Here is a 22,147-nt window from a genome sequence, read left to right on the forward strand (position 1 = left end):
AGACCTAAAAAAACAAAGGCCGGCAGTAAAGGCCTGTGAACCAGCAAGATTGCGCAGCTGTACGCACAGTGGGAGTACTTTCCTTCCTACAGCAGGCATCCTTTATCATAATGAAGGGCTTTGCAGCAGGACGTCAGAACGCTGCTCAAGGAAAATCAGAGGCAGTTACCACCCCATAACTTTATGGAAATAAAGGACTTGCTTCAACGAAGCTTACAGTCATATAATTAGTCGTTTTATTTTTTATTTGAATGAAGTATTACATTGTCCCCATTTTTTAAGATTGTATTAGTGCCCTGGAGTGAGTGAAATGATATTCGCATTACAATTTATGGTTAATATTAATATGTGGTCAAGTGGGTTTTTTCAGATCCCAGGTGTTGAGACAGGTTTTCGTTTTTTCAAATTTCCCCTTCAATGTCAAAGCTCATTTCAAGAGGATTCAGAGCAAATTATGCCAGTTTGTAATTGCAGCCCTATCCTCTCGCTAATGTGAGTAATGTAGTGGCCAGATGAAAATGCACATAATGAAACAAATACAACTACAGAATCAACTTAAGTCTTTTGGTCAAAAACAGTTTTCAAAGACAAATGTTATAAAGGCGGTGACTACTGCATCAGAAGTAATGTAATGCCAATGGTACCAGCGACCAATATAAGCCTGACTACACTATAGTGTATGCCTTTTAAAACCTGAATCTTCTTAGATAATTATTTATATATAATGACACACAGGTTGCAATAAAAACAAAATTGGGCTTTGAAAAGTATTGAAGGTAATGTATGGACAGCAACAGTCTGAAATATGCTCCATTAAATAAAGATTATGTGGATGACAATGAATCATGAAACAGCAGCTGAGGGGGGAAACTGTAAAAGTAATTAGCGATGTTTCAGAACTCCTGCTGGGAAAAGGTAGTCACCGTGGGGTAGCGGAGCACAAAGCCACCATGCACGGAGTTCACAGTTGCCTCCAAGTCCGCGCTCTGACGTGCCCTCTGAATCTAGACAGCTCACTAGATCTTCCTGGCTGCAGACATGTCAGCTGCAGAGCAGATGTTGGCTCCGTGTAGGGCGATAGTATGCTGGGTAAGTATGTTATTACAAACAACCACCCTGATAAAAGTTGATATCCTCATTAGTTATAGCTGGCCTGAGAGCCAACACTTTTAGAGCGTACTACCTGGAAGTGCACAGGAAAGGCGCAGTGGCCATTATGCCCAGGGTGAGCTTTGGCTCACCACATCACAGAGGCCTGCAACAGAAAGGAAACCCCTTGTCTACATTTTGATGCAGTACCTCTTGAACGAAGCCTGGTGGAAGCAGTACGCTTTCCATTGATGTTCGCCCAGCACCGTCCTTGTGACAGTCTGCCCCGAATTAAACCGGAAGCACTCTGCGCAATTACTAGCCAGAAGTTGCAAGACCAAATGCTTCGCGGAGTAACATTCACAAAAATGACCTCTCTGTTTACAGTAGGAGCTTTGTAAATTTGGTGCTCAGCAGGCAGAGGTTGCAAATAAGCCTGTTTAAAATGTAGGAGGGAAGTACGGAAAAAATGCACTGTTAATTAATACAAGCATTAGCCGCGTGGCCGTAAAAGTAACGCTGAACGGCAATACAAAAAAGAGCGAGTTGTGCGCACACGCGACCGGAAAAAGTGCTGTGCACGTCGCACGTGCTTGTGCGCGTTCTAGCAAGCTAGTGGCCGGCAAGGTAGCGCTTTTGGAGGCAGCTACTAATGTCTCGCCAGGGCAGCGCATGCGCTGACTCTAGCGAGACCTAAATATATTCTATATTTATCTGAATAACGACAAAATGACAAAAATCCAACATGCACAAATCGATATATCACTTTTAAAAAGATTACTGTAAAGATATAGCTCCTACATAACAATAGCTCCAACGGAGGATATCTCAACACCATGACTGGTACTAATCCCACATTTCGGCTCCGACAGCGAGAAAGCATAGGCCCAGCTGCAGGGTCGCACGGATCCCGGTTACAGTACCTTGGAAAATGAGGAAAACAAGGTTGCTGCACAGCGTTGGTGAGGTGTCCATTCCTTACTGCCACAGGAGCGGTGAGGCAAAAGTTCCTTACATTGCAGGGGAGGTGAGGCCGCTTTGGCAGCAACGTTATATATAGGGGGTCCCAGACCAAGAACACAATTCTTATTTTGAAACACACACTATTTAACTAAATTTAGAAAACACACTAAATGAAGGTAACCAGTGTTTTTAATGTTCACTGTACCAATCAAACAGTCAATGTTGAAAAATCAGACGTAAAATATACAAAATTCAATGCGCCCACAAAGAGGGAGGGGGGGAGGTGCAGGGAGGGGGATGTATTTCACTGGATTATACATCACTAGTTAACATTCAAAAACAACATAATGCATAGTTCAAAACATAATTCCACATACATGAAAGGCCGTGGAAAGTGACATATATCATAACAAAAAATTCACTAAGAAGATACTCCTATCATGATTAATATATCAAACTAGGGTTAGGAGTTCCTGGTTGTAGGGTGTAGATGTCTACGTTTCGACCCGGATGATGTAGGACAGTGGATCCTTACTGCGTGGGTCTTCGTCAGGACGCGGTGGGTGAAGGGGGGGGTTGGGGCGTTTAACTCTGCGCAAAAAAATATATAATAAAAGGTGTTACTCAACCGGTCTCAGATGAGTCCCGACACAACTACAGAATTATGGACAAGATAGTCCATTCTAGGAAAATCGAAAAAAAGTCGAAAAAAAGTGTGGGAGGTTCATAAAGTGAGAAATACTTGGTGGGCTGGAAGGCCCTTTCAGCCAAATCGTTATCTCGTGCCGCGGGAGGCAGCCATACAAAAAGTCAGCCATGTGCGTTTAAAAGACATTAATACCAATGTGACCCAGTGGGACAGATAGGAGTTACTGGAGTATGCTTGATACGACACAACATTTAAAAATTAATTACCTGGCACAACGGGAGGGTCCCGTCAGTAGGTTATGCAAGAGGGTCTGCCACGTATGGAGTCAAGATTTGCCGTGTAAAATCAAAATCAAAACCACATTTGTAATGAATTCCCAAGTGATGTAGAGAAACTGAAGTAAGGGTGTGTGGATTAAGGGCCCTACCTTGTTGTAAAGACAAACACCATGTAACCAAAGGTTAATCCCTGGGTCGAGGCATTACCGGCTACATCTGAAAACAAGGTTGAACAGCGTGTCAAAAGCGGAGTAGTTTTTACAAATGATTCCGTAAAGGAGACTCAAACAGCTCAGAACTCACCCGAATGGGATGTAGAACGAGCAAAGCCAGCGCCCAGCTCTTTATCCAAACATTTATTCCAGTGACGCGCTTTTTCAAAAATACCTCCGCAGTATAAATATCTGCAAAAACACAATTAGATAAACAGCTTAAGAAGCCGCCCAGTGTTAACAAACACGCATGTATGCTCCCAGCCAGAGGGAAGACTCACCCGCAGTATTGTTTGAGGCGCCAAACCGGCTTTTTTCCAAAATGACCAAATCAGGGAAGTGCCTCGTCGGTTTACAATAGCCGCGCATCAACATCTGTAAAGACACGGTGATAACATACTTAGACGGCCGCCCATTACCTTACAGAACGCACGGATGCAAAACGCCAGAGGGGGAGACTCACCCGCGCTGCTCATGGAGAATTCCGATAGTGGTGCGTGCGCGCCGCGTCTCCTGGAAACAGGAAGTGTTGCCCCGAGAGACGGTGTTATTTACTACTTTGGTGAAGACAGACTCGGGTTAGTTACCGCGCATAGTCAGTCGTTCCTGGACGGAAAAAGACTCTTTACAGCCTTATTTAAACTAGGAATTGCTGTCATGAAGGGCGAACACAATCAGGACTAGTAATAAATCTGGGGCCAGAATAAACTAAATGTACACAGCGATGAATCAGGGTGAGACTCATTGGCAATAAACGTGGTCATAGCACTGGACCTACCACACAGGGCGGTCAAAAGGGCTACTTATTACAGGCAATCCCCTCTTAATGAAAAAACATTTACAAACCATATATACACCTCGCATTTCAAAAGGTCTGAATCGGTCATATATTATAGATGTCAAACGTGCCAAAGTGGTTAAGGCAGCTTCATGGCTATTATCCATACCCAGATAGGTGGTTGATAGCGCGAACCTGCCAGACACGGCGGTTAAAGCGCTCTATTATTCAATTTGAACCTTTCGGTAAAATACACATTTTTAAGAAAAATAGATGATGATTATTCGGGTACATATACCAGGCTCATAGATTCAATAGGTCTACACGACAAGTCTCACATAGGTTTCAAACGCACCAGATTGGTTAGAGAAGCATCATAAACTATTATGCACTCCTAGATCGATAATTACTTGCGCGAACCTGCCAGGCACGGCGGTTAAGGCGCTCTGTAACTCTAGGTAATCATTTTAACACATGATGTTTCAGTTTTGGAGCAGGTTAAGTTGGGCCCGAGGGGTGGGAGCATTGAACCCATCTTAAATGTGAGAGAAATTAAATGGATCCGTTTTTTTGATTCTGTACGAGGGGGCCTTAATGAGTCTGAAAGTAGTTTTGCCCAAATGGCTACTCTGTGAAACACCAATGTTAGTATGGCTCTCCATAGGGAAGTTAGGTATTCCCCCTTCTTTATTATGTCTTTATCAATGTGCCTTAGTATATACCTGTGGACCATCATGTGTTAAAATGATTACCTAGAGTTACAGAGCGCCTTAACCGCCGTGCCTGGCAGGTTCGCGCAAGTAATTATCGATCTAGGAGTGCATAATAGTTTATGATGCTTCTCTAACCAATCTGGTGCGTTTGAAACCTATGTGAGACTTGTCGTGTAGACCTATTGAATCTATGAGCCTGGTATATGTACCCGAATAATCATCATCTATTTTTCTTACAAATGTGTATTTTACCGAAAGGTTCAAATTGAATAATAGAGCGCTTTAACCGCCGTGTCTGGCAGGTTCGCGCTATCAACCACCTATCTGGGTATGGATAATAGCCATGAAGCTGCCTTAACCACTTTGGCACGTTTGACATCTATAATATATGACCGATTCAGACCTTTTGAAATGCGAGGTGTATATATGGTTTTTAAATGTTTTTTCATTAAGAGGGGATTGCCTGTAATAAGTAGCCCTTTTGACCGCCCTGTGTGGTAGGTCCAGTGCTATGACCACGTTTATTGCCAATGAGTCTCACCCTGATTCATCGCTGTGTACATTTAGTTTATTCTGGCCCCAGATTTATTACTAGTCCTGATTGTGTTCGCCCTTCATGACAGCAATTCCTAGTTTAAATAAGGCTGTAAAGAGTCTTTTTCCGTCCAGGAACGACTGACTATGCGCGGTAACTAACCCGAGTCTGTCTTCACCAAAGTAGTAAATAACACCGTCTCTCGGGGCAACACTTCCTGTTTCCAGGAGACGCGGCGCGCACGCACCACTATCGGAATTCTCCATGAGCAGCGCGGGTGAGTCTCCCCCTCTGGCGTTTTGCATCCGTGCGTTCTGTAAGGTAATGGGCGGCCGTCTAAGTATGTTATCACCGTGTCTTTACAGATGTTGATGCGCGGCTATTGTAAACCGACGAGGCACTTCCCTGATTTGGTCATTTTGGAAAAAAGCCGGTTTGGCGCCTCAAACAATACTGCGGGTGAGTCTTCCCTCTGGCTGGGAGCATACATGCGTGTTTGTTAACACTGGGCGGCTTCTTAAGCTGTTTATCTACTTGTGTTTTTGCAGATATTTATACTGCGGAGGTATTTTTGAAAAAGCGCGTCACTGGAATAAATGTTTGGATAAAGAGCTGGGCGCTGGCTTTGCTCGTTCTACATCCCATTCGGGTGAGTTCTGAGCTGTTTGAGTCTCCTTTACGGAATCATTTGTAAAAACTACTCCGCTTTTGACACACTGTTCAACCTTGTTTTCAGATGTAGCCGGTAATGCCTCGACCCAGGGATTAACCTTTGGTTACATGGTGTTTGTCTTTACAACAAGGTAGGGCCCTTAATCCACACACCCTTACTTCAGTTTCTCTACCTCACTTGGGAATTCATTACAAATGTGGTTTTGATTTTGATTTTACACGGCAGATCTTGACTCCATACGTGGCAGACCCTCTTGCATAACCTACTGACGGGACCCTCCCGTTGTGCCAGGTAATTAATTTTTAAATGTTGTGTCGTATCAAGCATACTCCAGTAACTCCTATCTGTCCCACTGGGTCACATTGGTATTAATGTCTTTTAAACGCACATGGCTGACTTTTTGTATGGCTGCCTCCCGCGGCACGAGATAACGATTTGGCTGAAAGGGCCTTCCAGCCCACCAAGTATTTCTCACTTTATGAACCTCCCACACTTTTTTTCGACTTTTTTTCGATTTTCCTAGAATGGACTATCTTGTCCATAATTCTGTAGTTGTGTCGGGACTCATCTGAGACCGGTTGAGTAACACCTTTTATTATATATTTTTTTGCGCAGAGTTAAACGCCCCAACCCCCCCCTTCACCCACCGCGTCCTGACGAAGACCCACGCAGTAAGGATCCACTGTCCTACATCATCCGGGTCGAAACGTAGACATCTACACCCTACAACCAGGAACTCCTAACCCTAGTTTGATATATTAATCATGATAGGAGTATCTTCTTAGTGAATTTTTTGTTATGATATATGTCACTTTCCACGGCCTTTCATGTATGTGGAATTATGTTTTGAACTATGCATTATGTTGTTTTTGAATGTTAACTAGTGATGTATAATCCAGTGAAATACATCCCCCTCCCTGCACCTCCCCCCCTCCCTCTTTGTGGGCGCATTGAATTTTGTATATTTTACGTCTGATTTTTCAACATTGACTGTTTGATTGGTACAGTGAACATTAAAAACACTGGTTACCTTCATTTAGTGTGTTTTCTAAATTTAGTTAAATAGTGTGTGTTTCAAAATAAGAATTGTGTTCTTGGTCTGGGACCCCCTATATATAACGTTATTGATCACCCAGGTCCCACTGACTATATGGGTATAACCCCCCTTGTATAACATGCTTTGGCAGCAATGCATCAGTTCCCTATGACTGGGCAGTGTCAATGAGTTCAGGAGATTAGACATGTCCGTTATCGACTCCGCAGTGTCTTGGTTGAAGCACTGGTATCGTCCGGCATCAGGGCTGCAGTGTAAGTCGAGGAGGATGCATTGTGCTCTTCATGAGCAATGCGCCCGCTCTGGTGCAGGCAGCAGCACAACCTCGGTAAGGAGCGCTGTCTTCAGTGAGGTCAGGACTGCGGCGTGAGTCGGGCGGTGCATCCCGCTCTTCACGAGAGGTGGCCTTGGCTCCGGTGCAGTCAGCAGCGTCGCTGACTGCTTTGTGGTTGCTTTTCTTGGGATGTAGCACCAACCACACAATTCCAAGGGTCCAGGAACTGGATTTGGCACGACTAGTCAATCAGGGCTCCCAGAAGAGTCCATGTGATGTTAGCACAATGCTGGTGTAGTCTTTGATGGTCCTGAGATTTCTTAACAGGAGTCAAGCATGCACAATCCCTTGGAAAAACTTGGAAGCAGGATTCAGAAAGCAAAGTGCAGTCCGTTGGCTCCCAGGCCAGAATCAGCAGGCCAGATTCAACAAAGCGACAGGCAGAGTGGCAGTCCCTCCTACAGCATCCAGCTCTTCTTCCTGGCAGAATGTCCTTAATCCAGACGTAGTCTGATTTTGGGGTGTCAGAGGGCATGTACTTGTACCCCTTTCTGCCTATGAAGTAGGCAAACCTCAAAGGAAAGTCTTTGTAGTGAACAAGATCCTGCCTTTCCCTGACCTGGCTCCAGACACACTACAGGCGGGTGGAGACAGCTTTGTGTGAAGACAGGTAAAGCCCTATTCAGGTGTCAGAGACCACTCCTCCCACCACTCTAGCTCAGGAAGGGCTATCAGCCTGGTGATGGCCCATCAGGATATGCAAGGCACACCTCCGCTCCTATTGTGTGACTATCTAGAGTGAATGCACAAGAGCCCAACTGTCACCCCACCCAGATGTGGATTGTACAGAGAGGCAGAGGCACAGAATGGCTAAGCAAGAAAATGCCCACTTTCTAAAAGTGGCATTTTCAAACATGCACTTAAAAAAAGAATTTCACCAAAATATGTATTTTTAAATTGTGACTTCCTCGACCCCCAAACTCAATCTGCTCCCAATTGGAAATTACACTTAAAAGATATTTCAAAGCAATCCCCATGTTACCCTATGGGAGAAATAGTCCTTGCAATCGTGGAAAACAAAATTACCAGTATTTCACTAATAGGACATGTAAAACACACCGGTACATTTCCTACCTTTTAAATATACGGATCCCTGCCCATGGGTCTGCCTTTGTCCTACCTCGGGTGTGACTTATATGTAATAAAAGAGAAAGATTAGGCCTGGCAAGTGGAGGCACTTTCATAGGTCGAAATGGCAGTTTAAAACTGCACTCAGACACTGCAGTTGAAGGTCAGAGATATGTTTTCAGGACTACTCCTGTGGGTGGCATAATCAGTGCTGCAGGCTCACTAGTAGCATTTGATTTACAGGCCCTGGGCACACTTGGTGCACTTTACTAGTGAATCAAATATGCCAATCATGGATAAACCAATCAGCAATACAATTTAGATAGAGTGCATATGCACTTTAGCATTGGTTATCAGTGGTAAAGTGTCCAGAGTTCTAAAGCCAACAAAAACCGGTCAGAAAAAATAGGAGGAAGAAGGCAAAAAGTTTGGGGATAACCCTGCAAAATAGGCCAGGTCTAACAATACTGTACTACAAAAGCAGACCGACTGTTTTTGCAGTCAGGAGAAGCCCTAAAGAGAATATGCAATGTTGGATTAGATTGAGAAAATATGTTTATGGAGTTTGCTTTCAAATCTTTGGAGCATGTCTGCTCCAGTGAAGGCACATGAGCAGATACAAAGAAAAGGAAGAGCATCCACACAACCCATGCACCATGCCATGTGGGAGTAGTATACAGCTTCCTGAGAATTTGCACATATTGCTTTCCATGTATAAGAAAGTCGGCCTCCTTCACTGAACCTTTATTTTACTGAACTGGTCTGTTTAAAAAAGGCTACAGCTCAGAATTAAATAATCAAAGACTCTATAGCGAGTGACTAAATAATGGCTTACTTTGACCCTCAACAGTGTCCCTAGACCCTGTGACAAAGGTGTAGTCCTGATCCAAGTCTGCATGGATGAAACTGTACTTTCCTGCATGTGTCACCCGAGCCATCACCATGACCAAACCGACACATTCACATCAGATTGAGGGAGAAGCTTTTGCCATCCTTTTGGGCTTTAGTCCTCTTCATGTTTCTCAAAGGACAGCCATTCCAATATAGACTATCAACAGGTACTGGAATGCAACATCTATTAAATGCAAGATGTACAGGGGAATCCTACCACTTTTATAAAAATCAAATAGGGGGGCATGGACATGACACATACCAAGATGTGCAGAATTAGTTTTAATGGAGCCCCCATGGGAATGTCTAATATGTGCAGATGAGAAAGGGGCCCCAGCGGCTCAAAATAAAGTGGCAAGCTGAAAATATCTGAGGGATAACCAAGAATTGTGATTTCTATGCCTCCGCTGCAGAAATCAAAAGTGTGGCTGCAAGTGTTGAAGCAGTAACTAGGATCCTGACACAAAGTTGCGGAGGAGCAGCAGCTGAAACTCTCCCTGGGCAGAGGGACAGGGAGGGTGTAATAGGCAGCAGCAAAGATAAGACTACTAGACTGGGAAAGTAGCAGATGTTCGCTGGATAAGATGGTCCTTGCAGCCAGGCGACGAGCTGAAGACGGTTTAAAATGAGGTGGGGAGCAGCAGGGGCATTGAAGGAAGGACCTTCTACCCTAAAACTAGAAACTTACATATGAAATAATTGCAGATGATCCTACAACCTTGAGATGTATGACTGGGAGAAGTAGTAAATGTCCTTTGCTTCTCACTGATTGTATGGAAGCATCCCTTTGGGGAATTTGTGTACTGGAGCACATTGAGATCTGTGATTGAAGATGGGCTAACGCCAAGCACGTTCTAGGGCCTTATTCAAAGCACAATGACTGACAGGCCTGGGCTCACCTACTAGGAGTACAACTGCTTGAAAATGGCTGAGCCTTCCACCACATAGAGAGAAAGAAGAGAGTACTGAGATGGGGTAACCAAAAGACAAACTTTAACTGAAAGACAACACAACCCATGCAGTCAAAGAGACATACTCAGAAGAAAGTACATAGCTTCTTTGGAACACCCAAATGGTGACAGCACAAGATGTCTGAGGCAAGGAATAAAACTCACAATCAAAGCCCAGACAAAGCCTGTTCAATGACTTTGACAAAGTCAGATCTTATAACCGGGATCCAGTCTTTAATGAACAAACTATGAGAGGATATTGAAGGAGATAGAGCATCTCTGTAATTTGATCTGGTTGAAAAGATTGTTGACCTGTGACCAAATGTGGATTTGGCAGCATCAGAGTCAAAGCAGAAGTCCAAGTCCATAAGCTGGAAGAAAAGAAAACCACACTTGCAGAGAGACTCATTGCCTTTAAAGAGCAAACTGACATAAATACCCAAAAGGTGGAGGACTTAGAAAATCGCACATATAGAGAGAACATTCAAGTTCATGGATTGCAAGAGGAGACAGAAGGATTAGAAATGGATGTATTAGTGATCGGTTTTTTCGCCAACCTATTTGGAGACAAACAAACCTAAATTGAAATGGACAGTGTGAATAGAGGTTGTCAGACTCAGGGGAAAGTAGAGGACCAATATTTATACTAGAAAAAGCTCCACAACTATCAAATTAGAAAGACAGTGCAAAGCAGCACAAAGCAGACAATTATTATGTAATGGATTTGCATGCTCCCTCTTTCAAGATACTGCCCCATCAACTCTCGCCAGAAGTCAAAAGTTTCAATCCAGTACAGACAAACTGAGAGGAAACACAATTTAAAACAGCTGCCTTTTTCCCTTGGCACAGCTTTTGAATTTCTGAATAAGTCATTTAAAATACCAAGGGCCAGATGTAGGTAATTTTATTTTTACCACTTCTTAAATACCGAATCATACCGATTCGGTATTTAAGAAGTGGTAAAATAGAGGGGGGAGATGTAGGTATTTCTGAATCGGTAAATACCGAATCGTTAAGATTCGGTATTTACCGATTCTGTAAATACCGAATCGGTAATGCCCATTAATTCCTATGGGCATTGAAGCCCATAGGAATCAATGGGCATTACCGAATCGGTATTTACAGATTCGGTAAATACCAATTACAGCAAGGGTGCCTGGGGTGTCACTTTGACACCCTCTAGCACCCCAAATACAGGCATGTGTGCCATGTGGCACACAGACCACACAGACATGCCCTAAGGGCATGTCTGTGTGTCACATCGCACAGGTGTGCATGCACAGATGTGCATGCACACCTGTATTCGGTATTTTACCACCCAATTGGGTTGGGTGGTAAAATACCGAATTCTGAAGGCCTGTAGTACTGTCAACAGTGCTACCTACATCTGGGTTTTACCGAATCGGTAAAATTACCAATTCGGTATTTTACAGATTCGGTAAATTTACCGTTTCGGTAAATTTACCGAATCTGTAAAATATTTGCCCCTACATCTCGAAAACCAATTACCGGTCGGTAACGGCCGAAATCGGCCGTTACCAACCGGTAATTGGCGACCTACATCTGGCCCCAAATCTCAAATGCGGGGCTTCCGACTAGAGGACCATTTATTTGTCAATCTGATCTGGAGGCTGTGAGAGTGGGAAGGGAGGAGATAAAGGAAGGTAAGTGGTCTAAGAACATGATCGTAGGCAAAACCCAGAAAAAAGCACACTTAAAGGACTAGATTGACTCTCACTGACACCAGAGATCGAAGCAAGTGCAGAGGGGCAGGATTGAGGGAAGCAAAGCTATATCACCGGAAAATAGTAGCTCCAGAGACACCATGTTAAACCGGCTATCACTCAGAATCAGATCCATAACTGAGAGATGGGGAAACTCAAACTTTTGAATCTCTGCATCACACTAGATGGAAATTCAATATGAAACCATGGAAGGCCTCAATCCTGAAGATTAATTATTGGTAGCCTCATCTTTATGGAGCATACAAACACGTAAACGATGGTCAAAGAGGGCTTCTTATGAGATGGAAGCCACCAACTGTACTGTTAGCCACATCATGCTGTTTGAATGCTTTTTGTAGTTATTGTTTTAAGATGTTGTAGAAAGTTTGGCAGAGAGTATCAGTTCTTTGGTATTTTCTTTCAGATAGATATTGCCAGTATATAGATAGTGGAAGAGAGCATAAAATCAGCTGTTACAAGGAAGGCCTGTGGTGGTGAAGGAGTCCATCTATACTACACTCTCATAGGTAACCATCGTATGCTGATGAAGGCTGTAAGAAATTGGGTTATTAGTGGTGTAGAATGTGAGTCCTGCACATATAATAAGTGCACAATTGTCTTTTTACTAGAAACCAAGTATCCCATTGTAGCACTTGACTCTCTCAGCGTAGTGAAGTAGAGCAGTTCAAGGTCTACTTATGGGAGGTGGTTTGGACTATTAATCTCAATTTGCTGCTCTGCAGCAACAACACGCAATACATTATTTTCTAGTCAGTGCTCTTTTTAATGAAAAAAAGGAAAAGTACATTTATTACACACACACTACTAAATACTATGCATTAAATCACAAATATATACATCAGGTGGATGGACATACCTTTGGTGTAACGCTCATAACCCATTTCATCCTTGGTGGGTCATCAAACCCATAATCACAATGCCCCATCAACTATATCCGGTGCAACATTACAATATGGAGGGAGGGTTGTTACTATATATAAGGCAGGCCTACTGGCTTTGGCAGTACGTCATTACATTAATATCAATAACCACATGTTATGATTTACCATCATGTCAAACTATTAGGAGCCAAGGGGGAAGGAACAAGGGAAAGAGAACGCCCCCCACTCAAACTGAAGTATGCAAAATGTGGCCTCACCCTCGAAACACTAATTATCTGTTCTTGTTGTGGCAGAAGGATGGGTTTGTTACATTTTTACAGTACCCAACTCATATGTAGTCCACTTATGTGCCCCAATCTTAGTGTCATTTCTAAAATGTGTAAAACTACATTCGCTACCATCCAAAAAACCCACCATACATAAAATGAAAATATGTGGGAAACGAGAGAGAGTCCCTCACGGGAGAACCGCCTATAGGGATGCTGGTTGACAATTTCCAGTGTACCCAATTATCATCATAGGCAACTCTCTCTCGTGTAGTGGAAAAGAAAAGACGGGGAAGAAAAAAGAAAAAGACTAGACAACAAATAATAGTGCTTTTTCTCCACGGAAACCAAAAAGCATTCTGGTTACTAGTGTAGTGATGAGGTGAGACAAACAACACTTAATATTGTGCACCTTCAACAGCCCCAATGAGAAATAAACAGTGTTTCTTACCATTAAAAAAAAATTAAAGAGCTAGCTGGCCACTCGTAATTTTATTCTGGGCTGCTAGCTCTCTAAATGTAAAAAGGTTTACGCTAAACCTATTCCAGTTTCGATGTCGCCAACATGTTTCGTTGCTCTATTTAATGCAACTTCTTCAGGGCAATAGGGGGTTGTCTTCTCATGTTTCCACTTTAATATTTACAACACCTGGGGGCTGCGTTTTGTCAGCGTACCTGCAGCCCTCTCGCTTAGGAACACCGTGTCAATAGATCACGTGTCCTTCCGAAGACCATCTGCAGTCTGGTCTTCCCGGCCGCCGCACATCAGCGTCTTGAAACCGAACCCGACCCACTCACATTTGATGGCATAAATAAGAAGGCTGTGGCCGACGCAATTTATGATTTTGAGGAATCGGGCGACTGATCGACATGGAGGCGAAGTCAAGTGTGGTTCAATACCTATATTTGTGTGAATCCAAATGTACTACTGGTTAGATCACGCTTGCTCGTACCCACTGGAAGCCTTCTTTGCTTTACATCTGAAAGTATGAAATATTTGCTCTGGTTTCCCCTGTGTTATGTGAAAAATCTTGAAACCACCCCCTGCCTCTGTGATCATGTATCTGGACAATTAATGCTTCATTGTATGTTTTCCTGTAAATGTTATGCAAATTATACCGGACTCTTTAATTCCTTTCTTAAAGAAGCACTGTTATAATATAGGCCAATGCAGACCTCCTTTTAGATTTCTATTGCTGCTTATAAATGAAGAAGCTGTTCTGTATGTCGGGCCCTTTTTCAAAGTTGCTATTCGTGCACACAGGTCAATGTTGTTGTAAACCATTGCTGTTATAAGTGTTTTTAATATGTATGTCGTCTGTGCTGCTATGAATTGTTATTTTATGCATACTTTTATGGATGATAGACTATATCCGAAAAAAGGATTATTGAAGTGAATATGCAAGTAGGGCCCTCACAGTACATTATTTGGGTGCTCCTGGCCCGTTTCTATGAATACTTTATTAGCGGCTCTCCAGCTGCGCAGCTCCTTTTGTTGTAACTATAAGGCAGACTCGCTAAGCACTTCTTTTGACCCTTTTCCTTTTAAGTCCGAGGTGCCTGTACCCCCCCTCCACACTTGGGCATTCTTCCTCCCACATCTTCGCAGGTGGTGTGTGGTGAGGCAGCTCCCCTTCCCTTCCCTCTAATCACAGGCACGGGGTGCAGGAGGAGTTAAAGATGGAGGGAGAGCATGGTGGTGCTCAATATGGCATCCTCAAGGTGCCTCCCACCCGGTGCAGGGATCCACAGGGGGGCACCCATGGCGGCCCTGCTGGGGGCTCACAAAGCTGTTGCCCAATGCCTTTTTGTGCTGACAAGGCCGGCAGAAAAAGGCAGTGGGAAACTGCCATCGTAATCCCTCGGCCGGAAAGAGCCGGCTGAGGGATTACTGTGGGCCTTCCGAATGGCGGACGGGCTCTCTGAGCCCAACCTAAGCCATTTGGAAGACTGATTTGGATTCCCTTCCGACCGAGCCCATCCTGCCCGCATCGATATCGGCCCAATGTCTTTACGACAAACTAAGGCAACCAATCAGCCTCTGCATACTAAACAAAACAGCCATAAACAATTTTCTGCACAAACAAATAAGTCAAACACCGTACAGTAGCTCTTATGTTTAACAAAAGAAATACTTAATGCTCCCTCTCCAGAACTTATTAGGGACAAAATAGGACAATATAACCATCCATAAATGGCTTGATGGACAGCCGATCCAACAATGGAATATCATGAAAAATTCAGGCTAGCCAATGACTAAAATGGGCTGACTAACCGCCCTCCCCCCTGTTTATATACTTATTATACAAGTATGAAGAATTGATGAGATGAAGATTTCAGAAAGTGAAACCTGTTAGCTAGTCATAGCAAGTGCACAATGTGGCCTCTTTAGGCTCCAATGTCATCAGTTTGTCAACTTATTTCAGGAAGAATCACAACATAAAATAAGAATAACATTTTCTGCATCTTTGCTTTCCTCGCACCTCTTTAGTCTGAATTATCTTTCGACTTTTCAAAACTGTTTTTCTAGCCTAATAAACTAAGGCACTTTTCACAAGAAAATATGAGCACACTATATCCACCTGAATTTGCATACTTCCTCCTCCAGCATTGGATGCTAGGTTCTATGATGTTTCGCACTTTAGATGTTTGGTTCTTACCCAAATCCACTTTTACCAGACAGAGCTGCCATTAGCCTCGAGTTATATCTGAAAATTAGACAGTATCTTCTACTTCAAGAGGATATACAGGAGATTAAGCATATCCATGTTTTCCACAAGGCATTTCCGAAATGTATTTAGTGATGTTTTAGATACAAAATTATGGCCACCAGGAAACTAAGAGTTTTACTTAATTTGTGTTTTTCCGTAGACATACTTTCTCTGGGTGTCCAGCAAGCATTGCCTTCAGATCCACCATAATGTAATGAGGTAAGTGTCCCCAACCTCAGTGTAATGGAGTGTGTATCTGAAGATGTAATGAAGTGAATGATCCCCAACACCACCTGCGTATCTCCCACCTCACCGCAAATGTAATAAAGTGCATGTCGCCCCATCATTTCAGTTCCTCTAAATCATATGTTGAGTGTTTTCTCTACAAAGCAAATGTCAAATATACAAAGTGAATACCACAGCTCAGATATTTACAGGTCTTTATACCTCATTCATCAAATTGCACACCTCAAAATTAAAGGGAATACTATCCACCAAATGCATGAAGGTGTTCACCACCCCTCAATGTATCCATTTAGTTTCTGTGTCTCACACCTCTGATTTACTCAGGCTAATGCCCCCCACTCCTTGGATGTACCCATGTGAGTGTCTTCTCTCTAAATACACCTATGCTCCTAGTAAACCCGAATGTACTGCGATGAACATCATCACACTCATTGAATATACACATGTGACTGTTTTCTCCAAACTTTGGCGTATATCTTCTAGTACTGCCCCCTCCCGGGAGTACCCTGTGTACTCCGATGTTCACAGGTGAGTATCCACAACCTCATGAAACACAACCTGGGAATGCCACCCACCACAGGCTAAACAGGTGAACTCCCTTCACTCATCAAATATATGCATCACCCATGACTGGTGCAAGAAGGTGAGCGCTCCTCTACAAATTAAATAAACCAGCTTAGTGCCGCGAACCCCAAACTTGAATAGGTGTTTACCCACCACCAATATGTGGCAAGGCGTCTACCACATTCCTGACGTACTTAGGAGATTGCCCCCCGCACTTTTTGAATTTACCCCATGACTTTTTCTGTCCTAATATTTAGCAAGTTTGTCAGTTCTTACCCCACATGTTACAAGGCCAGTGCAACCACTGCCAAACGTAACGAGGTGAGTGGTACACACCCACAGAATGTGCACCTTTCTTCTGCTCACAAATGTATCTGGGGAAGTGGTTCCCACGTCAGATGTAACCATTTGAGTCATATACAGCACCCAACATCCCTCATCACTGACCTCATACAGGAAAACAAAGATCTAATGAACTAACTAAGAAACAACAAAACCAACAAATGATTGATGAACGAAAACTGAAATCCTAGGTCTATGACCCACAAACATGGTGAACACCAAAAAGAGTCGAGGAGAGCCAGAAAAGCCTGAAATGTCCAGCACAATGAAGAAATCGTATTTAACATAGGACCAGGAGGAAACCTTGTTTAAAATCAAAGGCCATGCTAAGGAGCTAATTAATACTTTGAAAAAGTGGAAGCATTGACGTAAATCTTCAGTGCTCCTACCCTGCCAAACTTGTGGCTACCCCACTTTATTTTGAGGCATGGTGGAGAACAATTGACATTAGCCCCAACGTGCACGGAGAAAGCTCCCTGTATGTGGGGAAGTGTGGCTCAATGGTTAGAGCGGCAGACCCTGATGCAGAGGTCTAGCCCAGGACCAGGGTTCAATTCCCGCCTCGGCATGGTCTTGGGCTCAATTTCCTCAGACCTGATATTTCTCGCCTCGGTGCCTATTCTAATCATGGGTCCCACTCTGCAACTCTGGGCAATAGCTTGCTTAATCTCCACAAAGGCCCCAACAATGCTAGGATGCCTGGCTTCACATTGGGGGTGCCCAGGAGTGGGCACTTCACATGGAAAAGCCAGGTAGGGTTCCACAGCGGTATGCGTACAAGCTGCTGAGATACCCCTTCGGGGGTCGATTCGGGCGCTATACAAGTACTACTACATTTACATTTATGTGAGGCCCGTTGGTCTTTCTTTTCAAGAAACAAACTGCTGTATTGAAAGTTGTTTTCTTGAAAAAAAACAAATTTGCTGAAGGGGCTTATAAAACATGGCTCCTACTCCCTTCAGTGGCAACAGCAGAGTCCTCACATTATTGGGTGGGCTGATGCAACAGGGATCCTAGCATGCCTGGTGGGAACTCTATATATGATAAGTGGTCCTCTGTCAAGGGAACGGAGGCAATGGTTTCAACTGACCTGGTGGGCCAATGGGATGCCTGCCAGGATCTAAAAGATACCCACGCGTTCAAACAAAGATATGGTATGGAAGGCCTACTAAAGAGGTGGGCATGGTGGCTCCACCAAAACCCACAAAGCATCTGGTGCCCCTGCCTAAACAAGAGTGAATTCTACTCCAATCCACCACTATCCAGTATATATGTGGATAAAAGCAATCTGTTCCAGAAATAATGGGTCTGTAAGTCTAGCATTCCATGGAGTGTATCAGAAAAGCTAATGATGGAAATTTTGATTGAGGTAAAATCCTGAATACCTGCACCACAATAGCTTGTCAAACCCAAGAATGAACAACCTATTTTCTATGGCCAGCAGAAACATAAGGGTCTCAAAGTTTTCAGTGTCAGGTTGCATGTCCTCCTGGAAAATTAGATGTCCATTGAACTTAAGCTCAAGCTGACAACAATCAAGTTTTTTTTATAAACTAGTTATCTGCACCTTTTAACCAGGTGTAGGAAGAGGAAGTATTATGTTCGATGCTGGCTAGGCTTCACAATGCAATACTCCCTCAATACTCCAAAGATGGTCCTTGAATTCACAATTATAAATCCTTAGCTCACTACTGGTACAGTGGCAAAGGGCAGTCAAGCTTTACTAGAGGAACATGTGTTAATCATTTCAGAGTACCTACAGGGATGATAAATAATTGACTCGAAAGAAATCCAACACCAATTTATAGCAATTAAGCAGATTTCTATATAATTGTAGACATAAAAATTAAGCAGATCAGTATAACTGGAGTTATGGATTTTAGAAGCCATATTAAATTAGTCAAAACTGTACTGCACATCTTTATCATTGCAGTCAATGGGAAAATGCACTAGTGACAATCGGACATTTGCAGATCAAGTGCGTGAAACCCAAGTAGGGTAAAGGTGATGTGGGTCCCAGAACCAAGCTATGACAATCAGTTAGATTTTACCTGACTCGAGAAGCTAGGGTGCAGAGTTGTCCTTGCTGTCCTTGGTGCTGAAGCAGGAGCTGCAGGAGAGCTGGTTTTACCTCTTACACTGTGTTGGTGGGGCGCAGGGTACAAAAAGTAGACATCAAAGCCACTGCTGATATCAGTTTAAGGTTTTGCAGAGTCCCATAGAGGTGAAGCGTCGAGTAAAGGAGGTGGTTCCCAGATTGGCGACAAACAAGCCTTTCTCGTAAATCATGGGGTGGGGAGAAGGAAAAATGTTGGATCCAACCACTTTCCTTAGAACAGTAATCTTGTAAATCAATTGTGGGGGGGGGTTGGATCACTTGTCCTGCTAACCTGGGTTTTCAGGTCGCTGGGATGTCCCTTGGTAAAAAACCCTCATACACGTGAGTGGGTATTTTTGTGGGTAGCGGTATATCTTGGTTCTCCGCTATTGCACTCTCGTGTCTGCATAATCACAGGGTTAGTTGGTATGCATCCTCCACCAGGAGGTTGTAACCCGAGGTTAAAAGCAGTAGTGTCCAGTGATAAATGGTGTGAGTGATATTTAAAATAACTCGGACAGCCGGGGTAAGTATTTAGCAAGCCTTGGCAGCGGTAGGCACAGCATAAAGTTAATTAGACGTCTGAAGGTCCTGGGGAACATGAAAGCCGCCTGAAACTTTGTGGAGTTTAAGACTACATTTCTCACAATGCACTGGACTATCTACTTCTGGGCGATCGCTCAGAGTGCCTGATGGCTATCGATTCTTTTGTTCTGGTACATTGTTTTTACCTGCGATTGCACGGGACTAGTGCCACTAGTCCTGGGGAGTTTGGTGATGCCTTTGGCTCTCAAAGCGGTCCCTCTGTCTGGAGAAACTGAGCTTTGGTCTACGATGAACCGCGGTCGTGCAGTTCCAGGAAGGTTGCCACGTGTGCAGAGTATCACACTTTTGGTTTGTGCAACTCCTGTTGTTGCAGACACTGTTCTATTTTATTTTGCCCTTGTTGCAAGTCAGCTCAGAGCTGAGGTTTCGGTGTCGGGGGTAGCCCTTAGATCCTAGAATTAGGGGTGTGGGTGCAAGTGGCTCATGGGCTACTAGCCCCAGCGGCTAATCCATCCCTGAGGTGTTCACATCCAGGGGTGTAGGCCACCTTGTCCCACCAGAACAAACTATTCTACCACTTTTAAAAATAGCAGAAATCTTTCTTGGCTGTACTGAACGGGTATTCCACCGTAGGGATGTGGCTAGCCTTCTGGGGCTGCACACCTCCTGAATACTTATTATTCCAGCCTACCCAGGTGCACATGTGCCTGCAGGCAGGGAGAGGGTGGTTTCCTCCTGTGGGAGGCACCCTGGTTGCATATCACAGACAGTGCAGCCTTTGAAGCTCACCACCTTTGTGCGCCCCTTCACTAGCCATCCTGTCAGGTAGGGAGGTGTGAGCTAATTCCCATCCAGACCTTTGTTTCTGACTGCTGGGAGAGTTCACACCACTTGACAGGGGTCAGATTCCTGTCTTGGCGGCAACAAGCACGAGCTGGCAGATAGGGCACAGGAAAGGCTGGGGCAACCAGGCGAGCCATCTCTAAGGTAGCCACCTGGGTGCATGCCACATCATCCACAATTTATGTTTGGGGGGATGAGGCACATTGTTTGATGCCAAACATGACACATTTAGGTGCTACCATAATGGAGCTGCCAACATCGTGTATGCCCGGGTGCCAGCCCATGTTATCCTGTCGACCGTCTATCACTTTCCTTTAATGATAAAGGCCACTTTGGCGACAAATAGACTTTCGCTTACATGTCCTCAACTTTAATATGATGCACCCTACCTTCTGGGCTCAGGAGGCCTTCCTTATGGGTGACTGGCAAATATTAAAAATAGTGCATCGACTTTGCCACACATGGTGAGGGCGAAGTCTAGTTGGAGCCGGTTGCCCTGCTCCTGCCGTCTTCAATGGCAGGCCTGCTGTCAGTAGTTTACTTTGGTCACTCAGGGTGGCACAAACAGTGCTTCAGGCTCTGGTGACGCCTTCAACACCCATGCTCTCTGTACCACTGGTACCATATACTGAGATTTTATAAGGGGGCTAAGGTCCTTTGTCATTTGGGGTTATCAATTGACACATCAGTTTTAAAGAGAGGGCACTGGAACCAGGGCCTGGGGGGTTGGCTCCAGTGCACTTTCAGAGTCCTAACCATCAGCAATGGAGCAAAAAGTGTGGGGGCTGACTATACAAAAAGAGCGCTTTCCCAAATGACCCCCCTAACATCCAGCTGAAAGGTGAACAGCAGCTAACCTATCCCTTGGTAGTTCTCATTGTCCAAGTGGAAGAAAATGGAAAGGCCATCTGTATTAGCATGGTCAGTCCCTGATCTGGTTTCCACTGAACAGTTGATACCCTGTAGGGAGATGAACCACCTCAACAATTTGAAGTTTTCTCCTCTTATCTACAACAGCCATCTGAGAGGCAAGTGGGTGGTTTAAAACCTTGAAGTGAGTCCCAAACAAATATGGGCTCAGCTTCTTCAAGGATCAAACCACAGCAAAGGCTCCCCTCTCAATGGAACTCCAATGCTTCTCTCTACAGAAGAGTCCCCTGCTGATATAGGCAACTGGTTGCACACTGCCCCAATTCCATGTTCAGAAGCGTCTGTTTGGTCCATATAATTTTCTTAGGCTGCTTTTTGGAGGGAAGTTCAGTGCGTGAGGCGACAGTGGTCCCATACCCCTTCATAAACCTCTTGTAGTACAAATCAAGCCAAGGAAAGTCCTGACTTTTGCCTAGATTTTGGGCGCTTCCCACTCCAAAATGATCGGGATGTTTGGTTGGAAAGGTTGGACGTTGCCTCCACCTACAAGGTGACCCAATTACACAACAGAACTCTGCTCTACCTGGCACTTACTGGCCTTGATAGTTAGGCCTGCTTGATTCAGTGCCCGTAAAACGTCCTTTTAATGGACCAGCTGATCCTCCCAGGTGGAACTAAAGACAGCTATATCAATGCTGCACTAAAGTTATCCATGCCTGAGGGAACTCTATTCACCAACCTTTGGAAAGTGACAGGTGTATCTTTTAGATCAAAATGCATCACCTTAAATTAGATGATCCTTCTGGGGTTGAAAATGCTGACCTTTCTTTTGCTCCCTGGGTGAGTCC

At 44.1% G+C, this 22,147-nt stretch overlaps 1 protein-coding gene across 2 annotated transcripts in view; it reads left to right on the forward strand.

Annotated features, from left to right (window-relative positions):
• LOC144770182 (proton channel OTOP2-like) overlaps positions 1-22,147 on the forward strand; it is a 383,723-nt gene that overhangs the window by 209,647 nt on the left and 151,929 nt on the right. For both annotated transcript variants that reach the window (XM_078654489.1, XM_078654490.1), the window contains exon 4: positions 15,951-16,009. In XM_078654489.1, coding sequence (XP_078510615.1) covers positions 15,951-16,009 — 59 coding nt within the window. The remainder of the gene's footprint in view (positions 1-15,950; positions 16,010-22,147) is intronic.

Source organism: Lissotriton helveticus, chromosome 7 (genome assembly GCF_964261635.1).
Source record: "Lissotriton helveticus chromosome 7, aLisHel1.1, whole genome shotgun sequence".
NCBI classification, from domain to species: Eukaryota; Metazoa; Chordata; class Amphibia; order Caudata; family Salamandridae; genus Lissotriton; species Lissotriton helveticus.